The sequence below is a fragment of the Xenopus tropicalis genome, chromosome 1 (assembly GCF_000004195.4).
Source record: "Xenopus tropicalis strain Nigerian chromosome 1, UCB_Xtro_10.0, whole genome shotgun sequence".
Classification (NCBI taxonomy): Eukaryota; Metazoa; Chordata; class Amphibia; order Anura; family Pipidae; genus Xenopus; species Xenopus tropicalis.
This window is the reverse complement of record NC_030677.2, coordinates 81,552,281-81,580,030: the sequence shown is the minus strand read 5'-3', so window position 1 is coordinate 81,580,030 and position 27,750 is coordinate 81,552,281. Positions and strand designations below refer to the sequence as shown.

Here is a 27,750-nt window from a genome sequence, read left to right as displayed (position 1 = left end):
GGGTCCCCAAACTTTTCACAGTTGGTCACTAGAGGACTGCAGTTTTAGTTTTGAAAAAGTGGGCGGGGCCACCAACAGCCAATCAGATTTCACCTATTGAATTTTATTGGTTTGATGCCAGGGTTCGCAAACTTTGCACAGTCAGTCACTGTGTGACTTTGTACTCAAGGTTAGAAAAAGTGGGCGGGGCCGCCAAAAGCCAATCACATTTCTTTCATTGTTTTCAGTGGGAAAATTTTAACTGCTGCCATTCTCAGAAGTTTAATGTCAGGGTCCCCAAACTTTGCACAGCTTGTCACTGGGTGACTATGTTCCAAGTTTAGAAAAGTGGGCGGGGCCAACAACAACCAATCAGATTTCACCTATAGACTTCATAAGTTAAATTTAAACTGCTGCCATTCTTTAAATATTAATATTAAGGTCTCCAAACTTTGCAGAGCTAGTCACCAGGTAACTGCGGTTCAGAGTTAGAAAAAGTGGGTGGAGCCACCAACAGCCAATCAGATTTTAACTATTGATTTTCAAAGGGGAAATTCAACCTGCTGCCATTCTCACAGTATTAACACCAGGGTCACTAGGGGACTGCATTTTTAGGTTTTAAAAAGTGGGTGGAGCCACCAACAGCCAATCAGACTTCACCTATTGAATTTTTTTTTGTTTAAATTTAAAATTCTGCTTTTCTCACACTATTTATGTCAGGGTTCCCAAACTTTGCACAGTCAGTGACTGAATGACTACATATTCAGGGTTAGAACAAGTGGGAGGAGCCACCAACAGCAATCCATTTCCACCCATTAGATTTCATTGGTTTATATTTAAACTGTTGCCATTATTTAAATATTAATTCCAGGGTTGTTAAAGTTTCGAGAGTTAGTCACTGGGTATTGTAGCCAGTATAGACACTGGCTATTTGCCATTTCAAGTTAGAAAAAAGTTGGCGGAGCCAATAAACAGCCAATAACATTTCACCTATTTACTATGGTAATGGTACAATGGGGAAGTGTAAAATGCTTTTAGTCTCACAATTTTTATGCCTGAGTCCCCAACATTTGCAAAGTTGGTCACTGGGGGACTGCAGTTCAAAAATAGGAAAGGTGGGTTGGGCCACTAACAGCCAATCAGATTTCATCCATTGAATTTTATTGGTTTAAATGTAAAATGCTTCCATTCTCACACTATTTATGCCAGGGTGCCCACTGTTTGTCACTGGGTGACTTCAATTCAAGGTTAGAAAAAGTGGGCGGGGTCACAACCACCAATCACAATTCACCTATTTACTTTTATTGGTTTAAATTTAAACTGCTGCCGTTCTTTAACTATTAATCCTAGGGTCCCTAAACTTTGCAGAGTTAGTTACTGGGTAACTGCAGTTCCAGGCTGGAAAAAGGGGGTGGAGCCACCAACCGCCAATCACTGTTGTCACTCGTTGACTTTCGGTGGGGAAATTTAAGTTGCTGCCATTCAGACACTATTAAAACCAGGGTCCCTAAACTTTGCACAGTGGTTTTTACTGTATAACTGTGGTCCATGGTCAGAGAAAGTGGGCAGAGCCCATTCAGTGACTTTCAACCCAACATGAAGTTTGTTCTCAAACTTCCCTTTCTAGTTCAGAAATGTAATTGTGTAGTCCTCATTTCTACTTTATATTAAGCTGTGACTTTTGTGGGTCGGGTTTTTGATGCTGAAAAAGGCGTGGGGAAAAAAGTCTCAACTTTTTTTATAATGCTTTTTTCCAAACCTGGCAGGGTCATGTAGAAGTAAATGGTAGATGTCCCTTCCCTTCCCTTCCCTGAAAAATCTTTCTTTTCTTTGAACTTTTTGGATTTTTGATGCTGGTTTTTGCGCAACTATTTGAAGAAATTACAGTCATGATGCAATAAATTGAAAAGGTCACACTTTTTGTGACTTTACTGCAGCTTTTTTATTCATTTCAGTTTTTTGATAAATGTCTGACATGGAAATGATATTCATGGTTTTAATAATAAAACAAGATTCGAGTTTCAGTAAATCTGCCCCTAAGTGATCATATTCTATGATCAATTCCACTTTAAGGGCCATATCACAGCAGGCATTTTCTCTGTCAGTGTATTTATACCAGGGTAGAAAATGGCAATCCACTTCCTCCTGCCCCAACAACAGTGTGCACTAACAGGCACAGCATCGGCATATCATTTTCTTTAAGATGCAATTTTATTTGAATTAGAAAAACATACTTGAATTCACTAAAAAAAATGATAAATAAATCCATAAAGGTCAGATTTATTAAAAAGTGAGTTTAGAGCTTAATACATTAGTGGGCTTATTTATCAGTTTTCAAGTTTGTGAATTTGAGAGTGTTTTTCTAATTCAAATAAACTCTCAATTAATATGCTTTATTATTTATTTAATATGGAGAACTCATTCGAATAAAAAAACTTGAATAGTTTGAATTTGTGAACTACCAAACTTTATTAAAACTCAAAAAACGTGAAAATCTCACATTGAAAATATGGCTTGACTTTGCCTAGGACAGCTCCCATTGACATAAACTACACTTTTATTCAAGGTTTTTTTTTTTTGCACTGAATAAATATCAGACATTTGATTTAAAAAACTTGAATCTGGAAAAAGAAATTGTTCTCGAATGTTAATAAATCACCCCCTAAAAGTCCTATTAATTCCTATGGGATTTTTAGAAGCATATTTAACGATGGGTGATGGGTTAGAACTCACCATTTGATAAATACACTTATAAAAATCCCATTGGAATGAATAGAATGCAGGTGGGTTTTTATGTATTCAGCTCTAAACTCAAATTTTCATAAATCTGCCCCTTAGAGGTTAAAATTTAAAGGAATGTCAACCCAACAGAATGCAAAAAAAAATTGCACAATGACAAAATGTTTTTTCAAGCAACTTTTCTATATACACTGATTTTAAATACAACATTGAAATCATTACAATTGCTTAATTAGGGGCACATTCACTAAAACTCTAACATTTCTAAATTCTTGAAAAATTTTAATAAACTAATGAATGTCTGGCATCTACTTTGTCAAACTGTCGCACCAAAGAATTTTTGTAAAAAATCTGAAACTTCTAAATTTTCAATGCAAAAACTACTTTTAGTGCTAAAAACTCCAAATTCGGGAAGAAAGGAAAAACTGTACATTAGTAAATGGCCCCATTAATGTACTGAAAAAGTATGCTTATAATGCATTAGAAATGAAATTACATGCAATGCCACCTCAGGGGTTCTGGCCGCTGAGGTGGCCAAGGTGATGGCGAGGGGGGGGTGCGCATCGCTAGTGCAGAGAGCTAGTGTATATTGCGCACTCTGTATTAGCAGTGCAAAAATTCTGATTTAAAAATCAGAATTGAGTCTCTTTAAGTTACCAGAAGCGGCTTTTTGTCTCCCCTGGTAACTTGTCCGGTGCCACCGCCTGAGGCAAGTGTCTCAACTTGCCTCATGGCAGCAGCATCCCTGATTACATGGGAGGACTTTTGGGCCCTGTACAACTAGAGATGTTGTACAACCCCCCAGAGACCAGTTATATTCACAACACAAATCAACCATACTCCAAATGGCACTTGCATAAACACCAATGTACAATGGTTTTGATGCTTTTTATTTAGATCTCAGCAGATGTTTCAGGGGAACCGCCCTTTTTCAAGTGCTCTTGTGAGGGTATTTCAAGGGTAAAGGTGACCATACATGTTCAGATTTTAGATGTCTTCTTCTTCATCACATATTAATTGTACATTTAAAAGCAATGATCTAACATTCAGACTGAAACTGTAGGATAAAGCCCTAAAAATAACAAATTGAAGGATGTTATAAACATTAAACATTAAATATTTGGCAGACGCCAATCATATGAGAGTGGCTTCCTGTACACAGTACATGTGCAGATGTTATCATTATCCAACCAAAATTTTTTAACCTGTCCGATCAACTAAACAACTGATCACAATGGTACAAAAATTATCGGGACAATAACTTGGACCCCACACACAGTCCAAAAATCATACTAAACTATGTTTCCTACAGTTATATTGGTGCATGCATGGCCATCTTAAGAAATCTTCAACCTCCAACAGTGTATGCTGCATTAAGCAGAGTATACATACAATATAAAAAAGGATTTTTACCATATTAACAACCATTTTTGTATAAATTCAGGAGTAGTCCTTTCTCAGTCCATATTATAAAGGTTCAATCACAATCTGACCCTTTTGTGTTAGAAGGAAAAAAGTGTATCCTTTGTTATATTGTATTTATTATGCTACTGAGAGGAAGCCAAGGTGTGTTGTGATCACCCTAGGTGCAATAAATTCAAGCTAGGTTTGGGAGACAGTATAATTGTTTATATTAGATCAATAGACAAGCAGTTTAAGAATGAGCACTTGGTCAGGAGCCAACCTATTAGTATATAAGCAGCGTGGCACTAATCAGATAAAAGAGGGAATTAATTATAGCATGTGCAGTGTTTAAACATTTTATGGTTCATAATTGCTCTGTCATTTGTTTAGGGTAAAAGTCAAGGTACATACAGCATAATTTATGACAGGATAAGTGATCTATAAAAGACTTTACCAAAAGTGGGATATACAGTATAGTATATATATACACACTCACACTAGGTAAGTATAGCACTTACACTCAATAGTGACAATAATTTATTTAGAGCCCAATGTTTTGGTCACTATTTGTGACCTTTTTCAAGGGAAGGGAAACACTTTCTGTTTGTTTCCTGTGAAAAAGGTCACAAATAGTAACCAATACATTGGGCTCTAAATAAATTATTTTTGTCACATTACTACTTATTATTACTATAATTGTAGTCTATATTTTTTCTATTAGCACCCAGACAAGTGTAGCATGCTCCTTCCAGGATGTATATATATATATATATACATACATATATATATACATACATCCTCTCCCCCTGATGGTGGCCATATATATATATATAGTATAAAAAAGACCAGCAACTCTGGGATTTCTTGTGAAAAATCAAAACATATATTCAAAGTAGCATAAACAGCTGTTTATGCTACTTTGAATATATGTTTTGATTTTTCACAAGAAATCCCGGAGTTGCTGGTCTTTTTTATACTATTGGAACCTTTTAACGAGCACCCGAGGTATGTTATGTAGCGGTGTGCCATCCTTTGTTTATATATATATATATATATATATATATATATATAGCCACCGTCAGAGGGAGAGGGAGTACAATTTTACTGGGCCCTGCAAAGGGGTCTGGTCGTGTCACGAAAGTTATGCATAAATTTAGGTAACTTCAAAAACTACTTCCTAGAAACATAAATAACTTGAGTATTAAGCTTTGCAGGGACAAACTCCACATTATTTGTTTTATTTAGGTATATGAACTGCTTATTATAGAGTAACATTAGTTGTTTATATTGGGATCTATTTACTATTTTAGATGAACTTTGCATACCCCCCAACTGTCCCGCTTTCCGCGGGACTGTCCCGGTTTTAATAGCGCATCCCACTGACCCGGATAGTTCAATAAATGTCCCGCATTTCTGTAATAGATTACGGAAAAGCGGGACATTCATAGATCTATCCGGGACAGCGGGATGCGCTGGCTGGAGTCGGGCGCTCCTGCTCCTTGTGCGGCTCCTACTCCTTATATGGCTCCTTGTGCGGCTCCTGCTCCTTATGCAGCTTCTTGTGCGGTGGAGACAGGCCCTTTTATAAGGTTAAAAGGTTATAAACAAAAAAGAAGACAACAACGACGACTTTGGGGGGCAATGTCTATGGGGCAATTGGGGGGCACTGTGTATGGGGGCACTGTGTACGGGGGGCAGTGTGTATGGGGGTACTGTATATAGGGGCACTTTCTATGGGGCACTGTTTATGGGGGCTACTGTCTATGGGGCAATTGGGGGAACTGTCTATGAGGTCAATTGGGGGCACTGTCTATGGGGCAATTGGGGGCATTGTGTATTGAGTATTTTTTTTAAAAAAATGGGGTGTGGTAATTGGGGCATGGCCACATAAGTGGGTGTGGTAAAAAGAATTGCCACGCTGCAAGTGCAAAATCTTTTTGTCCCTCTTTTCATTTTTCAAATGTCGTGAGGTATGACTTTTCCACAGGGAAATGACTGGTTATTGGGCCCCTACACTTACACACTTACGGTTTTTTTTAAAGAAACTTACATAACTGACATATAAACTCCACTGACACCCCCCCCCTCCAATTAATGTACTGGCTTATTAGCACATTAATTATTATATCTATTTTTATGAACTAAGCCAATGGGGCACCCCAGCAATATAATTGGGTCCCTACACTTACGCAATGTATGTAGCTTATGCAAAAACATATTACTTTCAAAGAAACTTACTTATGTTTTAACTCCAATAACCCCCCAATTAAAATACTGACTTATTAGCACATTAATTATTTTTACTATTTTAATGAACTACTACTGACTAGTTATTGGGCCCCAAACAATATTATTGGGCATTACGAGAAAACATACATAACTTCCATATCAAGCAATGACAGCACAGAGCACGGGCTGGAGGGTGGGAAGGGGTTAAACTAAGGACAAACTCCACTGACCCCCAATAAACTGAATTACTTATTAGCACATTAATCAATGGAACTATTTATATGAACTGCTTATTATAAAGTAACATCATCTGTTTATATTGCATACACAAGTGGCGTTTCAATAAGGTATGTAACAAGGGGGTTCAGTTGGGTGCTTCAGGGCAAAGGGTCAATTGAGGAGTCGACTTGTCATGTATTTGTGACCTTGGTTTGTGTGTGAGCACAGTGCCTCATACAAGAGGAACAACTTTAGGACTATCCAATGGCACATTTTGTTAGAAAAGTATATTTTTATTGATCTGTCCTGTTTTGCTTTGCCAAAAAAATAAAATTGTAAAATTGCTGAAAAATTCACAAAATTGGAAAAAAAATGCAAAATGCGGCTACCACAAGACTTTTTGACACAACCACAACTTTTTTTTATACATCTGCGACTTTTTTTTCTCAACTGCGACTTTTTCAACACAACTGCATCTTTTTTGACATGATGCAAATTTGTGCAGCAGTTTTGGGAAATAATTCGCCAATGCAGAATTTCCCAGCAAGTCCATGTCTGGCAAAACAATTCACTCTTCACTATATATTTTTCATTAAAAGACTTTATTTATATGAAATAGTGTATAACATATAGGCTGTGTTATGGGACATATTTGTACATAGACCTGTCGTGTGCAGTATAGTTTAGCTCAGGTAATTTTCATAGCAGCTTCTCTTGTATTTCTCTTAAATGTACAAGTCTGAAGCTTTGCTGTAGCTCCTGCAAAAAGAACAAATTAAATTTAAAAAATAATGCTTTCCCCGTTCAGACGCTATACATTCAGCTTAGCTTTCTTTTCTTTGTTTTTCTAAGCTTGGCAGGAACAGTGCTGGTTTCGATTTGTAACACATTCTTTATGACAAAAAAGAATAGCTATTGGGCAGTGGCCATCTTATATTCTTCCACAATGCATCCCTCTAAAAAAAAAAAATCCGTTCCTTCTGGACTGTATACATTAGACCTTTATTAAATAAATAACAACTTCATTTGGATTTGGATTTCCATTCTTTATTTCATATATATATCATTTCCAGCTTTGTCACAGAGGAATTGATTGAGCCAGGAAATCCACTTTTGTGCCTTGTTGTTATTATAATTTTTTTATATTGCGGAAAAAATTGTCACTGTATTGAGGTGAATTATGTTATAACCAAGCTCAAAAAATATCTGATGAAAGAGTCACAAATGTCATTTTTTTGTTGCAGAATATACTAGTTACAATTCCGTTAATTAACGCTGGGCTTACAAATGTCACTTTGTAACAGATATGTTTATTTATATTTACCTTTGCTCGGTTCTCAGTCATTCTCAGTATCTTCCACAGAACCTGAATTTTGAAACAAAAATTCCATCCTATAGTCATAAAACTTTAAGCATCACTTTAAATAAAAACCTGTATCCCAAAAAACTATATGCTATAAATTGCTTTGTTAAAATAAGTAGCTTTCTCCAGTATGTGCTGTAAAAATTTCCTATAGTTAATTTTAGATTAAAAGTAAACCCACTATATTAAAAAAGAAAATACCAGAGGTAGAAAAGTGGTTTGCAAATCACCAAAACACATGCACCATATATAGTGATGATGCAAACTCATTGCATAAAAAGAATAGCCAGAATGTATAGTTTAAAATATCTGCCAGGCTATATTAGAAAGTTAATGCGCACTGTCCCAATTATCTACCAGAAACTTACAGTATTGTCATCCAGCAACATAAAAAGTCCAGATATGAAATAAGTCCAAAAGTGGGAAAGTCTTAAAGCATGCTTAAGTATTAATGGAGCAATAACAGGTTCCAAGCATCCACATAAAACTGGGGTATGATCCCATGCATGGCAATCCCATATATGGAAATCCTGGCACTAGGCTAGCCATATCCTTACTGCACTCTATGCACGCTGGAAATGTATCTTTGTTATCCTTTTCTCCTCCTCATAATTTCATCACCAGTTTTTGGTGACCTCCTGGTCACATCTCCTCTGCACACTTACTCCAGTGGGTGATCCTTCTATATTACCAGAACTGAACTGCCGGCCATGCAGGACCTGTACAGACAGCGCTGTAGGAGGAAGATGCAGCGGATCCTCTCTGACCCCAGCCACAGTCTTTTCATGCTCCTACCATCAGGCAGGCGGTACAGGAGCATCCAGACCCGCACCAGCAGATACAGAGACAGTTTCTACCCACAAGCCATCAGGCTTATGAACTACTGACATTCTGCCTCCCCATAACTACTGGACACTTTGCAGTGTCACTTTAAGCAAAGCCACTTTAACTCCTCACTGCACAATTTCAAATAATTCATTGCATTTTTTTTTTTATTACCTTTATTGCTTACTTTTATTATATTTAATATGTAATATGTCTATGTAAAGTTGGGAGGAACACGGGTCAAAAAAATTTCATTACAGCAGGGGTGGGCAAACTACGGCCCGCGGGCCACATCCGGCCCCTTTGCCTTTTTAATCCGGCCCGCCGCCGACGCCAAGTCTCATCACGCGAGACTTGGTGTCATTGGCATGCCGGAATTAAAGAGAGAAGGGGGCCCGCCCTGGCCCAGTCCGGCCCGGGGGTGAGTAAATGTGGCCCGTGAGCCAAAAAGTTTGCCCACCCCTGCATTACAGTAATGATGCTTCATTGTTATTTGTACAAAGTATATGACAATAAAACTTGAAACTATATTAGTGACAGTAATACGTAATTTTTCCTGGTGGGCACCAATAGTGTTGGGGAATATACTGCCACAAAAAGAGTTTGAGGCAGATTTTTTTTCATGCAATGAATTTCCTGGATCAATATTTATGGTGTATGTGTTTGTTGTGGATCTGTTCTGCTATTTTGTTTTTTTAATTGGATGGGTCTAACATTGAATAGAATATTAAAGGGATCCTGTCATGATTTTTATGGTGTAGTTTTTATTTCTAAATTACACTGTTTACATAGCAAATAATCAACTCTTCTATTTAAAATTTTATTCTTGAACCAACAAATGTTTGGTTTTTTTGCTGTAATATTGGTGGGTAGGCAGCCACCTCAATGCATTGTGCCTGATCCTGAGCTATTGAGTGCTATTCTGGTATGTACTGGGAGCTGCTATAGTGCTACCTTCTTATTGTTCTGCTGATTGGCTGCTGGGCAGCAGAGCAGTAAAGTGTGACTAAAGTTTATCAGAGCACAAGTCACATGGCCGTAGCACCATGGGAAATGAAGAATATGACTGGCCCCATGTGAAATTTCAAAATTAAATATTAAAAAAAATCTGTTTGTGCTTTTAAAAAACAGATTTCAATGCAGGATTCTGCTGGAGAATCTCTATTGATGGATGCATTTTGAAAGAAACATGTTTTTCCATGACAGTATTCCTTTAAAAGGAAGTCTTTTATAGCAAATACTGGTGGCTGTTACATTTTTTTATAAATTGTATATCATAGTGTTTTGTGTTTTTGGATATAGTGTTGCCGATATACTTCCCATTACAAGTAATGTTCTTTTCTACTTACTATCCTGGGTAGTATTCTCCATAGTTCTTGGCTTCTCCCATAGCTCATTCTGAAAGTAAAGCAAGATTTGCTAAATATATTAATATTACCATATATAAAATCAATTTCCAGGACTATATTTACATTAAGGCATATTACATTGTCACCTTGTACATATATACACATATATATATTGTACAACTGTATATTGTACATATATATCTGACTGTGTGAGGTGCTACATAGGGTAGAAATGATGGTGATGGAAACATCTCAGACAAGCAGAAGTAAGTGTAGTTGAGTTGTGGTTTGCCTGTCTCCATTATCTCTGCTTAAGGCTTTTAAGATACATGTTAGTGGGCAGCACAGATAAGAGCATTTTGTATGCCTGAGTACAGTAGCAAATCATGTTGAATTAGTTATTAAAAGATCAGATTTTAAAAAGCACAAGCAAATACAAATATTGAACTAATCTGAATAAGAATAGGAAAAGCTCAAAATCCTTGTTGTAAGAATTTTCGTCCACGTATAAACAAAAAGAAAAACACTCATCAAAATCAAAAATTAAAAAAAGATTATTGCAGTTTGCCTAGGAAAGCTCCCATTGACTTCTATATGACATTAACAGCTTTTACCTGGCAAAGTTTTGTATTAGTTTTTTGTGGTTTTTACACTTGATAAATAAAAATTTGTGTTTTTGTGCTGAGAAGTACGACTCGAGAAAACAAAACAAAAATATGAATGTTAGTAAATGGGCCCCTCAGTGTCTGCTTGGGCATTGTGCATTGGTCCCTTTAAATTGTACATAATTTCTTCTTCCTAAGGATCCAATCATAATCACAGCCTCCATGCCTCCTGTATCCGTACCCATTTAATGATCAGTGATCTAAGAAATTAGCTCATTGTTGCAGGGTAAGAACTAGGGGTAGGCAGAAGAGGCACGCGCCTGGGGCACAATGCTGGGGGGGCGGGTGCAAAGCAAGTGCCTCTTTTCTGCCTACCCCTAGTCTAAGTGCTCCAGTCCTCCTCCAGTGCTGCTTGTCTATCTCAAAATCCCGCCCTGTCATCTTCATGTGTGCGAGGTGGCTGGCTGGGCTGGCCCGGCCCAGCACTGCATTGTTGTTGTCCTTTTTTGAACAAGATTTACAAAGAACCTTGGGTGCTTATCAACATCTCTGTCTTACTTAAGTGCACAACCACAAAGGCAATGCCTAGATGGTAAGTGACAGAACCACAGGAATAGGACCCTCTGTTAAATAGTTAACAAGAGTAAAAAAAAAACACAGGCTAGTGGGCACAGATATTTAGGTGACTACTTCAATCACTGCAGAACTACCAGAAACTGAATAGTACGATCTATTTTCTATACACAAAAGTATGACTTGCAAAACACTTCTTCAAACTCTTTTCAACATAAAGAAATGTGTTTTGCTTCAAGTGGCTATTACATGGTAATATTTAGTTTTACTAGGAGCAGTGCTTACAAATGTGCTAACATGCATGTCATGTACTTACCTTGTTGAAAACTTTAGACCTTAGCACAGTTGTGTAGTTTCCAGGAAATGCAGCTCTCATTAAGGTTGTGTGGATAGTCATTCTAAAAAAAAAAGAGAACAAACATTATTCAGCACTGGAGCTTGGTGCTCTAGGGAAACATCTCCACAAATCTTTGTTATTGTATTTCTTTAGCAAATAGGGCTCATTATATGGTATAAATTGTGTAACCAGAAATGTACTACAGTTACATAAAGATTATATTAAGCTTTCACAACATAAAATAATGTATCTGTACCTTATATATGCAGGTTACATACACAAGGCCATTACTGCAACTTGAAGCTAACTCAGTCACACAACATTTGCAACACATGTTACATGACACAACATCCCTTTGCAGTGAGTTCATAAATGTTTCATCTTTTAAAAATATGTATAACGTACCTATTTAACACAGGAGGCATTGACAAAATCTGCAACACAGAGAGAAATACACTCATACAATTTATATAAGGCAAGCATGCTACCAAAAGAGGTAATCTACTGATAAAGAATAAATTATGAATATCCAGATTTCCCCCATAAGCCTCTGAATTCTGTACTCAAACTAGCCTAAACTGTAATGGCTGAAGTTGTATAACTGTAATGGTTGAATCTGTATAGGCAGCTAGTCTGGAGATTTATGCCCCCCTTAACTGGTTACTGCTGTGGTTAAGCCATGCCATTGAGTTCAAAAATTCAATGTAACATTATGAGAAATTTCTTATAAGCTTGTTTTTGTGTGGGTTGTGACAAAACTGGACTGGTGGGCCAGATCTACTGTCATGTGCTTTTGAGACTGTTGCCTGAGGCTGGGCACTGCCTAAGGGACTAGGCCACAAATGATTACACTCCTGTTGAGCAGTTTTAGCTTGCCGTTTGCATAAAGGGATTGCTTGCTAATAAAGCTTGGTTGAACTGTTACCTGCCAGTGTGCTTCTTATGTGCCCATAAACTGGTCCTGTGCTCTGGGACACCACACTATGACCATGAAAACACTATTTAAACTATGTAAGTATGTAATGAAGTGCTAGAAATAGGGCATGAAATGTGTCAGTATTTGTGTAATATGCACTGTATTTATGTTAACAGCTTTTAATATATAATACATATGATTTTGAATTTTTAAATTAATTTTGAAGACCTGCGTACTGTATCTTGAACCCGGAAGGAAATGAGGGTCCCAACCAACTAACAACTCCCTGACTAAACACCACATTCCTATTGTGTGACAAGCAAAAGCTGGAAAGACATGCAGACACTTGCAGCAAAATAGTATATAATTCAGTACGCACGGGGCACATTACCACCACCATTACCTACCATCAAACAACAGAAAACAACAGACAACACCACAGTTCAAGCACAATTACCCTGGTGTCTGGTAAATCTTGCCATATAAAAATAATGAAAGACTAGCACTTTCCAGTGAATAATTCAGTGCATGTACAAAAATAACATGGCTTTGGTCTTCTATGGACCAAAATGTAATTTTGTTTTGTGCATGCATTGAATACAGATGATAAAATTCCCCAAGTGCTGGTCTTTCTTTATTTACATCTATACATTTTGTGAGAGAAATGCTGGGTTAGAGGTGGAAGGTGTGTATATTTCTCCCAGATTTCTCTCTTATATATACTGTATTAAGCTCCAGGGAAAGTATGTCAGCAGTGAAAGAGTGTTCTTTCACTGCATTCGGCTTTTGGAAAAGCCGGTAAAAAGGGCCCTGGAGTGAATGGAAGTGAGCGGGTGGGACGTCCATTCACCAGGCTATCCAGGTTTTGGTAAAGCCTGGCTAATTAGTGGCCTCGTTAGGCTTCAGGGGAAACCATTTAAACATGGTGTCTGCAGAGTTACTCACTCTCTCACTTCCTGGGGAACTGCCTGCATGCAGTAAGGAGAGAGCCAGACACAGTGAGTAACCAAACAAACTACTGTTGTTTTTTTTATAGAGTTGGATGCTAGATCGAGCTGGTGTGTGTTAGTTAGAGCCGGACAGGCTAGGATTTATTTTTATGTTTTGTTTTCTGATATACTCCTGTGTGGCGGTTATATGTGAATAAAGCTGATTGCGGTCAGCTTAAACATATATGCTGGGTGTGAGCTCTTGTTTCTGAGACCGATCTGATCCCTGCAATCTGCCTAAACCCCAAGAGACTGCACCGTTTGGTCGAGTTGCCTTACAATCTATATAGATATCTATAAACCTCTATCTATCTAGATCTGGAAAAATCAATCCTGTCTGATCGACATCTGGCCAATTTGAGGCCAGATATTTGACGGGTAGGCTCATTGGGGGTCCCCATACATGGGCATAATTGGCAACTTCTGCTTGTTTATAGAAAATAATCATAATGCAAAGAAAATGTGGGATAGTTTATACCTCACCCACATCTTCATTGACTATTCGCACCATAAGTTCTCATTTCTAACGACTCTTAGGCACAACAGATTTTAACCACAGTACTAACAACACCTTAAACAAAAGATAAGGGTGATGAAAACCAGCAATTGTTTTGGGGACACTTACTTTGGCATCCCCGAGTGACACCCAAACTCTTGGGGAAGAGATGTATTGTGTAGAATGTTGTGTTTGATCAGTGTGTTCATACTAAAGTATTGATTTGAAAACAACTATATTTGCTGTTATTATGACACAGGTGTGTGACAGCGTATTATAAAAAAGCCTCTTATTGTTTGATGCTTTAATACCTGATATAAAGAGTCCATACTGATGTTTTTCTGACCAGTGGAATTCATAGCCTCAGTTGCAGGTGTTCTGTGAAAAAGTATTTAGTATAAGTGCAAGTTAGAAAAATACAAAAACATAAATAAAGGGGCAGTATACCCCCGTGTTAAACAGAAGTTCAGTGAAGAGGGCTTGTACTGAACATACTTTATGCCTATTGTTTTAATCATGGAAAATCTATGGGTTTTGTTAAACCAACAGGCAATAAGAATGTTCGACATTCTTTTTGAACAAGCTGTTATGATGCCCCTTTAACCAAACGCACACACACATTCAAAAAGGGATACTCTGCTCTGCTGTGCTAGTGTTCTCCATATGAAACACTACTTTAGACTTCACTAAACTATATCATTGTTATGTATATCTATGGCATGGATTCTGGTCTCTTTATCATTAATATGTGATGTAGTAATATGGGGTTTGAATACAAAACTAGGAAACCAGTTGCAATTGCAATCTCCTGTACTGACAAATGTACAAGGGAGTATACAGAGTTTAGATATTTTAGAATCTACTTTACCTGCGATCATCAAATCTAGGTGGCAATTTCCAGTGGTCGTAATTAGTTTGTACAAGGAACCATCTATATTCACCAAGGAAGAGATGAAAAGAGAACATTGTTGATTTACATAACTAAGTAATATTTTATCCTTACATTAATATGGGTTAAAAAGAGACATCTGTTCTTTAATGTCAGCTCTCTAATGTACCATGTTAGCCATAGAATAAAACCAGAAAATATAAAGTAGTAGTACAGAAAGTTTGCATTTTTTTCATTTACTTAATTAGCCAATAAAAGGTATCAGCAACTTTATATTTTCTGCTCCAGTGCAGAGCTGGACTTGGGTAACTGGGCCCCACCAGGTACCCGAGTCAAGGGCCCACCACCCTCAAGTCTAATCCTGCTCCCTGACCCTTGTGGCTGAGTGGTTAGTACGTATTGCATGCAAGTGACAAATCTGATAGCAAAAATACACCATCTAAAACCTGTAAATCAATGGCAGGTGTCCCATTTACAACTGGAAGATCTTTCTTTGCTTCTTGTTAGTTGTGGTTTCAAAAAAACTTTAAAACCACAAAAATCAGAATGTTGATAAATGCCTTCCCAACTGTTCTGCTAATAACTAATAATTATAAGGAACTCACTTTCCTTTTCCATTATCCAGAAATCGAGCATCAACAAATCCATCCCTGTTTCGGGTTATAACCGTCCCTTCTCCTGATTTTGTACCAGCCAAAATAAAGAAAACCTGGGTGATGATTGGACCACTGGATAACTTGAGAAAAGCAGCTGTGTAATTTGTGGCCTCATTCAAAGTCTAATAGAAAAAAAATGATTATAATTTGTGGTAATTATTGCAAAAGAACAGTCTGAAAAATTACATTTGCAGCAAAGCAATGAACAGGAAGGGGTTTGTATCAAGTGGTGCTAAAGCAAAGTCACAGATGCCAACTCGGTAGATTCAGGTGCACCATAAACATACCATATTCCACCCAGACCATGCTGTGTTATGCCCCTGGCCATAAGATAAAGAACCTGCTTTATGTTTCTAAAGTGTATTGCAATATATTTGGGTGCATGTTAATGTCTGCAGACTAAAACTACTATCATTCAAATAATGACATTCATTTTGTCTTAGCACTTCCTGAGACTGACTCTGCTTTGGTGAGACTGCATTCACTTACCCTGACATTGTGAACAGACTGCAATTTTTGTATGCAATTGTCACGTTTTTTCTTGTTACTTGTTATATTGACGCTATCGCCTTTTCAGGAGGTGACAGTAGCTCCAGGGTCCACACAGCACATGTGTCAAATGGCACAGCAGCACTCACTTCACAACTTAAGGCAGAAAGGACTGACTGGCACTGAGTGCAACTATATAGAAGTGTACAGAGCAGTTCTGGATGCAAGTACCTTCAATGAAAGTGTTTTAGATGCAACTCACTGTGTGGAATAGCAAGGTTCCCATTGTGTCTGTGTTTTTTCAATCATGCCCTAACCTCCTCCCCCACACAAAATTCCAGCTGTTGGTAGTGGCTATTCATGGAGAGAGGGGCTAGTTTTAACTATAGCTTATATATATATGTCCACTTGATTATGCTACTATTCTTAAAATAAGGAATGGGCAATTCCTACTGCATGCTGATAAAACAATTCACATTTTGTAGAGGTTTGCTTGCATTAGAAACTTTCAAAGTTATTTTGCTGATTGCCAACAAGAATTTACCAGGCACTTATCACTAAAATATAGTTTTCCCCGCCAAAAGTATAGGTAATAGAGCCCACGCTCTGCTAGAGGGAAACCATATTTTTTCACTAAATATTTGCCAGTACTAAGCCACCTGCACCAGGAGGGACCCAGTGTGGGTTGCCATGTTGGTGCACAAGCATGCACAAAATGAGTGAATGCCACAACTTGCTCATTATGTTCATGCATGTGACATAAGCTTGGGAGGCGCATCCACCATTACATGTCAGCCGCATGTGCAAAATGAGCAAGCCAGAAGACTCCCTCATTTATGTGCATGCCCACTCCTGGTGCTCTGGTGAAGGTGACCTAGTACTTGCTGATGTTATTTTTCCTAAGAATAAACTATTGTTTTCTCTAACCACAGTGAGTGCTGGCTTTATTAGCCCACACCTCTGGAAGGGGAGACAATTAGGGGGTGACAGGTGCCCAAGAAGTTGTTATAAAATGCCAAGTTAATGTTCACTCAGTAGGGAGCATAACATTACTTGGTAAGTATGTGTATATGATTGACATGCTCAGTCTGTCTTTTTTATCTAATAGTAGTCATATACAGACTGACATTTTAGTTATCCATCCGATCAACCTCTGGGCCAGTTAGGTGGGTATTGTGTGATCAGGGTTGGACTGGGCCGCCAGGACACCGGGAAAAATCCCGGTGGGCCCCGGCGGCCCAGTCCGACCCTTTCCGGCGTTCCTCCCCTGACGCGTTAATTTTATACTCACTTGGGGAGGATGTCTGGTAGGGGCCCTGCCGGGGGGTTAGGGGACACGGCTGGCGGGGGCACCTGCAGGGCCCCTGGGGCGGGAGCCCCGGTGGGCCCTGCACCCCCCAGTCCGACCCTGTGTGTGATTGGTCATTGATGGATTTTATGGGAAGTAAGGAGAAGCCTCTCCTCAACTTTCTCATCTGCTTGATGTACCCTTGATCATCACCCCAGAGGGTGCATTAGTGAATTAAATTTTTAGTTAGGACAGATAGACTGCACCTGATAAGACTGCAGGATGATTGGTTGAAACTGTACCCCACCCAAGGTGCCATGCATGCCCAGATGGAAAAGAAGAAGCTCATAAGAAAACAATCTATAAATCTTAGTCTATGTTTTGTGATCCCTCTCCCTGTGCCTGGAGCAGTAGCATAATATCAATCCTTGTCTGCCAAGTTTTGTGCCAGCTTGTGTGTTTGCAGCAGGAGGCAAAATTAGACTGGCAGACAGGTCTGGACTGGGAATCAAAATAGGGTCTGGCATTTCAAGTACACAAAGGCCAAAACAGCATCCCTGCAACAGCCTATTCAACAATGAATGTATATGGCATCTTAGGCTGATGCCACACGAGGCGTAGGGCTGAAATTTTCGTCAAGCAGAAAAACGCTTGCCGAAAATTCAGCCCTACGCCTGCTACTTGTGCCTGCACCCGAATGAATGGGATACGCTTGGGTGCAGGCACATGTAGCCGATATACGCATGAAAACGCGAGACTTTGCATTCCCTCGCGTTTTCATGCGTATATCGGCTACATGTGCCTGCACCCGAGCGTATCCCATTCATTCGGGTGCAGGCACAAGTAGCAGGCGTAGGGCTGAAATTTTCGGCAAGCGGAAAAACGCTTGCCGAAAATTTCAGCCCTACGCCTCGTGTGGCATCAGCCTAAGATGCCATATACATTCATTGTTGAATAGGCTGTTGCAGGGATGCTGTCTAATTTTGCCTCCTGCTGCAAACACACAAGCTGGCACAAAACTTAAAGCAGCCCCTCTGGCATCTGCCACAATCCATTGACTGACTACCATACAACAGACCCCATGGTCTGCCACCCCCCCTACCCCACCTATCACTGGCCTGGAGGGTTTTGAGTAAAATCACACTTACATCTCTAACAAGCCAACTTAGGGGGGAACTCTTCTTTGTAAGAGCAAAGATTGCATTTTTCCACCAGCTTGTGTCATACTCTGCAGGGAAAAAGATAAAATACAAATATGAAAATTGAAAATTAAGGAGTATTCCACTACAAACTTACAAACAATGTTTTCTAAATGTAGAGTGTACTTTAACCTTATAGTTGTTTTCTTAAAAAAGTAGTGAGGCATTAGGGTATTGGAACCCCCCCTTAGATTACAGAGCAGTGTGCGCACTTGCACACTCGCACTTGCACACTCGCACACTCGCACTTGCACACTCGCACTTGCACTTGCGCACTCGCACACTCACACACTCACACTCGCACACTTACACACTCACACGTGCACACTCGCACGTGCACACTCACACTTTCACACTTTCACACTTTCACACTTTCACACTTTCACACGTACACACTCACACTTGCACACTCACACTTGCACACTTGCACACTTGCACACTTGCACACTCACACTTGCACACTTGCACACTCACACTTGCACACTTGCACACTTGCACCACTTGCACACTTGCACACTGCACACTTGCACACTTGCACACTGCACACCTTGCACACTCACACTTGCACACTCACACTTGCACACTCACACTTGCACCCACACTGCAACTCACACTTGCACAACTTGCACACTTGCACACTCACACTTGCACACTCACACTTGCACACTCACACTCGCACACTCGCACACTTACACACTCAAACTTGCACACTTGCACACTCACACTTGCACACTTGCACACTTGCACACTCACACTTGCACACTTGCACACTCACACTTGCACACTTGCACACTCACACTTGCACACTCGCACGTGCACACTTTCACACGTGCACACTTTCACACTTTCACACTTTCACACTTTCACACTTGCACACTTGCACACTTGCACACTTGCACACTTGCACACTTACACACTCACACTTGCACACTTGCACACTCACACTTGCACACTCACACTTGCAACACTCGCACACACACTTGCACACACACTTGCACACTGCACACTTTGCACACTTAACACTCACACTTGCACACTTGCACACTCACACTTGCACACTCACACTTGCACACTCGCACACACACTCGCACACACACTTGCACACACACTTGCACACTTGCACACTTACACACTCACACTTGCACACTCACACTTGCACACTCACACTTGCACACTCACACTTGCACACTTGCACACTTGCACACTTGCACACTCACACTTGCACACTTGCACACTTGCACTTGCACACTTGCACTTGCACACTTGCACTTGCACACTCGCACTTGCACACTTGCACACTTGCACACTCACACTTGCACACTTGCACACTTGCACACTTGCACACTTGCACACTCACACTTGCACACTTGCACACTTGCACTTGCACACTCACACTTGCACACTCACACTTGCACACTTGCACACTTGCACACTTGCACACTTGCACACTTACACACTTACACACTCACACTTGCACACTCACACTTGCACACTCACACTTGCACACTTACACACTCACACTTGCACACTCACACTTGCACACTCACACTTGCACACTCACACTTGCACACTTGCACACTTACACACTCACACTTGCACACTTGCACACTCACACTTGCACACTTGCACACTCACACTTGCACACTTGCACACTCACACTTGCACACTTTCACACTCACACTTGCACACTTGCACACTCACACTTGCACACTTGCACACTTGCACACTTGCACTTGCACACTCACACTTGCACACTCACACTTGCACACTTGCACACTTGCACACTTGCACACTTGCACACTCACACTTGCACACTCACACTTGCACACTCACACTTGCACACTCACACTTGCACACTCACACTTGCACACTCACACTTGCACACTCACACTTGCACACTCACACTTGCACACTCACACTTGCACACTCACACTTGCACACTTGCACACTTACACACGCACACTTGCACACTTGCACACTCACACTTGCACACTCACACTTGCACACTTTCACACTCACACTTGCACACTTGCACACTCACACTTGCACACTTGCACACTCACACTTGCACACTTGCACACTCACACTTGCACACTTGCACACTTGCACACTCACACTTGCACACTCACACTTGCACACTTGCACACTCACACTTGCACACTTGCACACTTGCACACTTGCACACTTGCACACTTGCACACTTGCACACTCACACTTACACTTACACTTGCACACTTGCACACTCACACTTGCACACTTACACACTCACACTTGCACACTTGCACACTCACACTTGCACACTCACACTTGCACACTTGCACACTCACACTTGCACACTTACACACTCACACTTGCACACTCACACTTGCACACTCACACTTGCACACTTGCACACTCACACTTGCACACTTACACACTCACACTTGCACACTCACACTTGCACACTTGCACACTTACACACTCACACTTGCACACTTGCACACTCACACTTGCACACTCACACTTGCACACTTACCACACTCACACTTGCACACTTGCACACTCACACTTGCACACTTGCACACTCACACTTGCACACTTACACACTTACACACTCACACTTGCACACTCACACTTGCACACTTGCACACTCACACTTGCACACTTACACACTCACACTTGCAAACTTGCACACTCACACTTGCACACTTGCACACCCACACTTGCACACTTGCACACCCACACTTGCACACTTGCACACCCACACTTGCACACTTGCACACTCACACTTGCACACTCACACTTGCACACTTGCACACTCACACTTGCACACTTGCACACTCACACTTGCACACTTGCACACTTGCACACTTGCACACTTGCACACTTACACACTTACACACTCACACTTGCACACTTGCACACTCACACTTGCACACTTGCACACTCACACTTGCACACTTGCACACTCACACTTGCACACTCACACTTTCACACTTGCACACTCACACTTGCACACTTGCACACTTGCACACTTGCACACTTGCACACTCACACTTGCACACTTGCACACTCACACTTGCACACTCACACTTGCACACTCACACTTGCACACTCGCACTTGCACACTCACACTTGCACACTCACACTTGCACACTTACACACTCACACTTGCACACTCACACTTGCACACTTGCACACTTAACACACTCACACTTGCACACTCACACTTGCACACTTGCACACTCACACTTGCACACTTGCACACTCACACTTGCACACTTGCACACTTGCACACTCACACTTGCACACTCACACTTGCACACTTGCACACTCACACTTGCACACTTGCACACTTGCACACTCACACTTGCACACTTGCACACTTGCACTTGCACACTCACACTTGCACACTTGCACACTTGCACTTGCACACTCACACTTGCACACTTGCACACTCACACTCACACTTGCACACTTACACACTCACACTTGCACACTTGCACACTTACACTTGCACACTCACACTTGCACACTTGCACACTCACACTTGCACACTTGCACACTCACACTTGCACACTTGCACACTCACACTTGCACACTTGCACACTCACACTTGCACACTTGCACACTCACACTTGCACACTCACACTTGCACACTTGCACACTCACACTTGCACACTCACACTTGCACACTCACACGCACTTGCACACTCACACTTGCACACTCACACTTGCACACTCACACTTGCACACTCACACTTGCACACTCACACTTGCACCACTCACACTTGCACACTTGCACACTCACACTTGCACACTTACACACTCACACTTGCACACTTGCACTTGCACACTCACACTTGCACACTTACACACTCACACTTGCACACTTGCACACTTGCACACTCACACACTCACACTTGCACACTCACACTTGCACACTAACACTTACACACTCACACTTGCACACTCACACTTGCACACTCACACTTGCACACTCACACTTGCACACTTGCACACTCACACTTGCACACTCACACTTGCACACTCACACTTGCACACTCACACTTGCACACTCACACTTGCACACTCACACTTGCACACTCACACTTGCACACTCACACTTGCACACTTGCACACTTACTCACACTTGCAACTTGCACACTCACACTTGCACACTTACACACTCACACTTGCACACTTGCACACTCACACTTGCACACTTGCACACTCACACTTGCACACTTGCACACTTACACACTTACACACTTACACTTGCACACTCACACTTGCACACTCACACTTGCACACTTGCACACTCACACTTGCACACTTGCACACTCGCACTTGCACACTCGCACTTGCACACTCACACTTACACTTGCACACTTGCACACTTGCACACTTGCACACTCACACTTGCACACTTGCACACTCACACTTGCACACTTGCACACTTGCACACTCACACTTGCACACTTGCACACTTGCACACTTACACACTCACACTTGCACACTCACACTTGCACACTCACACTTGCACACTTGCACACTCACACTTGCACACTCACACTTGCACACTTGCACACTCACACTTGCACACTCACACTTGCACACTCACACTTACACTTGCACACTTGCACACTTGCACACTTGACACTTGCACACTTACACTTGCACACTTGCACACTTGCACACTTACACTTGCACACTTGCACACTCACACTTGCACACTTGCACACTTACACACTTACACACTTACACACTTGCACTTGCACACTTACACTTGCACACTTGCACACTTACACTTGCACACTTGCACTTGCACACTTGCACTTGCACACTTGCACTGCACACTTGCACACTTACACACTTACACTTGCACACTTGCACACTTGCACACTCACACTTGCACACTCACACTTGCACACTTACACTTGCACACTCACACTTGCACACTCACACTTGCACACTCACACTTGCACACTCACACTTGCACACTCACCCACTTGCACACTCACACTTGCACACTTGCACACTTGCACACTTGCACACTTGCACACTTGCACACTTACACTTACACACTTGCACACTTACACTTGCACACGGGCACACTTGCACACTTGCACCACTTACACACTTACACTTGCACACTTGCCACACTTGCACACTTGCACACTTGCACACTCACACTTGCACACTCACACTTGCACACTTGGCACACTCACACTGGCCACACTTTGCACAACTCGCACTTGCACACTCACACTTGCACACCACACTTACACTTGCACACTTGCACACTTTACACTGCACACTTCACTTGCACACTTGCACACTTAACACTTGCACACTGCACACTTGCCACACTTGCACACTTTGCACACTCACACTTGCACACTTACACTTGCACACTTGCACACTCACACTTGCACACTCACACTTGCACACTCCACACTTGCACACTCACACTTGCACACTTTGCAACACTTGCACACTCCACACTTGCACATCACACTTGCACACTTACACTTGCACACTTACACTTGCACACTTGCACACTCACACTTGCCAACACTCACACTTGCACACTTGCACACCTTACAACTTACACACTCACACTTGCACACTTGCACACTTGCACACTTACACTTGCACACTTGCACACTTGCACTTGCACACACACTTGCACTTGCACACTTGCACATACACACTTTACACTTGCACACTTGCACACTTGCACACTCACACTTGACACTTGCACACTTACACTTGCACACTTGCAACTTGCACACTTGCACTTGCACACTTGCACGCTTGCACACTTGCACACTTACACACGTGACACATTGCACACTTGCACACTTGGCACACTCACACTTGCACACTTGCACACTTACACTTGCACACTTGCCACGTGCACACTTGCACACGCACACTTGCACCACTTGACACTTGCCACACTGGACACTTGCACACTTTGCCACACTTGCACACTCACACTTGCACACTCACACTTGCACACTTACACTTGCACACTCCACACTTGCACACTTCTCACACTTGCACACTCACACTTGCACACTTTGCACCCACTCACACTTGCACACTTGCACACCTCGCACTGTGCACACTCACACTTGCACACTCAACACTTGCACACTCTTGCACACTTACACTTGGCCACACTTGCACTTGACTTGCCACACTTGGCACACTTGACTTGCACACTTGCACTTGCACACTTGCACTTGCACACTTGCACAACTTACACTTGCACACTTGCACACTGCACACTGCACACTTAGCACACTTCACACTTGCACACTTGCACACCTGGCACACTTGCACACTTGGCAACTTGCACACTTGCACACTCACACTTGCACACTCACACTTGCCACCCACTTACACTTGCACACTCACACTTGCACACTCCACACTGCACACTCACACTTGCACACTTGCACACTCACACTTGCACACTTGCACACTCGCACTGCACATCACACTTGTCACACTCACACTTTGCACACTTGCCACACTTACACTTGCACACTTGCACACTTGCACACTTACACCACACATGCACACTCACACTTGCACACTGACACACTTACACTTGCACACTTGCACACTCACACTTGCACACTTGCCACACTTTACACTTGCACACTTGACACTTGCAACTTGCACACTTACACTTTCACACTGCACACTCACACTTGCACACTCACACTTGCACACACTTCACACTTGCACACTTGCACCACTTGCACTTGCACACTTGCACACTCACACTGGCACACTCACACTTGCACACTCACACTTGCAACTCACACTTGCACACTCACACTGCACACTCACACTGCACACTCACACTTGCCACACTCACACTTGCCACACTCACACTGCACACTTGCACACTCACACTTGCACACTCACACTTGCCACACTTGCAACACTCACACTTGCACACTCACACTTGCACATCACACTTGCACACTCACACTTGCACACTCACACTTGCACACCACACTGGGCACACTTGCCACACTCACCACTTGCACACTCACAACTTGGCACACTTGCACACTCACACCTTGCACACTCACACTTGCAACTCACACTTTGCACACTCACACTTGCACACTCACACTTGCCACACTCACACTTGCACACTAACACTTGCACACTCACACTTTGCACCACTCGCACTTGCACCACTTGCCACTTGCACACTTGCACACTCACACTGCACACGCACACTTGCACACTCACACTTTGCACACTCCACATTGCACACTCGCACTTGCACACTCGCACTTGCACCCACTTCACTTGCACACTTGCCACACTCACCACTTGCACACGCACGCTTGCACATCACACTTGCACACTCACACTTGCAACCACTCCACACTGCACACTTGCACACTACACACTTGCACCTCACACTTGCACACTTGGCACACTCACACTTGCACACTCACACTGCACACTTCACACTTGCACACTCACACTTGCACACTCACACTCTCACACTCACACTTGCACCACTTGCACTTGCACAACTTGCACACTCACACTGTGCACACTGCACACTCACACTTGCCACACTTGCACACTTGCACACTCACACTTGCACAACTCACACTTGCAACACATCACACTTTTGCACACTTGCACACTTGCACACTTAACACACTCACACTTGCACTTGCACACTTGCCACACTTGCACACTCCACACTTGCCACACTTTGCACACTTGCACACTTGCAACTCACACTTGCACACTGCACACACTCACACTTGCCACACTATGCACACTTGCACAACTCACACTTGCACACTCACACTTTGACCACTCACACTTGCACACTTACACTTGCACACTTGCACACTCACACTTGCACACTTGCACACTTACACACTCACACTTGCACACTCACACTTGCACACTTGCACACTCACACTTGCACACTCACACTGCACACTCACACTGCCACACTTGCACACTCACACTGCACACTCACACTTGCACACTCACACTTCACACTTGCACACTCACACTTGCACACTTGCACACTTTGCATACTCACTTGGCACACCACACTTGCACACTTGCACCCTCCACACTCACACTTGCACACTTGCACACTTGCACACTTACACACTTCACACTTACACACTTACACACTCAACTGCACACTTGCACACTTGCACTTGCCCACACTTGCACCACTTGCCACACTTGCACACTTGCCAACTTACACACTTATCTTGCACACTTGCACACTTTTGCAACACTCACACTTGCACACTCACACTTGCACACTGCACACTCACACTTGCACACTTGCACGTGCACACTTGCACACTTCACACTTGCACACTTACACTTGCACACTTGCACACTTGCACACTTGCACACTTTGCACACTTGCACACTTACACTTGCACACTTGCACACTTGCACTTGCACAAAACTTACACTTTCACACTTGCACACTCACACTTGCACACTCACACCTTGCACACTTGCACACTTGCCACACTTGCACACTTGCACAACTTAACACTTAACACACTTACCACCACTTACACACTTCACTTGCACACTTGCACCACTTGCACACTTGCACACTTGCCACACTTGCACTTGCACACTTGCCACACTTACACACTTACACACTTACACACTTACAACTTGGCACACTTGCATCTTGCACACATGCACACTCACACTTGCACACTCACACTTGCACACTCACACTTGCCCACACTCGCACTTTGACCACACTCGCACTTCGAGCTCACACTTGGCCACAACGAGCTCAGCGGTCCAATGCACTGACTGCCAACACGTTGACCCTAACACATTTCACTAACTCACACATTGAACTCCTCAGCATTGCCATCATCCTTGCAACACTTAGCTAACACTACGAACGATATAGCTCAACTTCGACGCACCACTTCACACTTAGCATCAACTCCTACAACATCTGAAGACAGCGTAGTGTGACCGAGTCTTCGTCACACGGTGTGCATCTACGTGAGCATACTCTAGACTATCACAAATTCAACACTTGCAGTCTTCTTTGCAACAACTATAGCAACAAGACTTAGCACACTACACACATATGCACACATTAGCACTACTCAGAGCACGGTTGGACGCAATATGACTTGCACTCGAGTCTGACACTTGAACTCACA

At 42.1% G+C, this 27,750-nt stretch overlaps 1 protein-coding gene and 1 long non-coding RNA gene across 2 annotated transcripts in view; one reads left to right on the top strand and one right to left on the bottom strand.

Moving 5' to 3' along the window:
- Window positions 1-7,153: 7,153 nt before the first annotated feature.
- The window catches only part of LOC105945457 (N-acylethanolamine-hydrolyzing acid amidase-like), a 114,066-nt gene continuing 93,469 nt past the window's right edge, over window positions 7,154-27,750 (bottom strand). Inside the window, exons 6-13 of the mRNA XM_031903313.1 lie at window positions 15,518-15,690; window positions 14,892-14,954; window positions 14,335-14,401; window positions 12,028-12,056; window positions 11,602-11,683; window positions 10,108-10,156; window positions 7,895-7,936; window positions 7,154-7,329 (exon numbers count right to left, since the gene is read on the bottom strand). Coding sequence (XP_031759173.1) covers window positions 7,908-7,936; window positions 10,108-10,156; window positions 11,602-11,683; window positions 12,028-12,056; window positions 14,335-14,401; window positions 14,892-14,954; window positions 15,518-15,690 — 492 coding nt within the window. The 3' untranslated portion in view covers window positions 7,154-7,329; window positions 7,895-7,907. The remainder of the gene's footprint in view (window positions 7,330-7,894; window positions 7,937-10,107; window positions 10,157-11,601; window positions 11,684-12,027; window positions 12,057-14,334; window positions 14,402-14,891; window positions 14,955-15,517; window positions 15,691-27,750) is intronic.
- Window positions 13,497-15,714, top strand: LOC116411453. The gene is made up of 2 exons (XR_004223089.1): window positions 13,497-13,536; window positions 15,538-15,714. It is a non-coding gene; the product is annotated as an uncharacterized LOC116411453 (long non-coding RNA).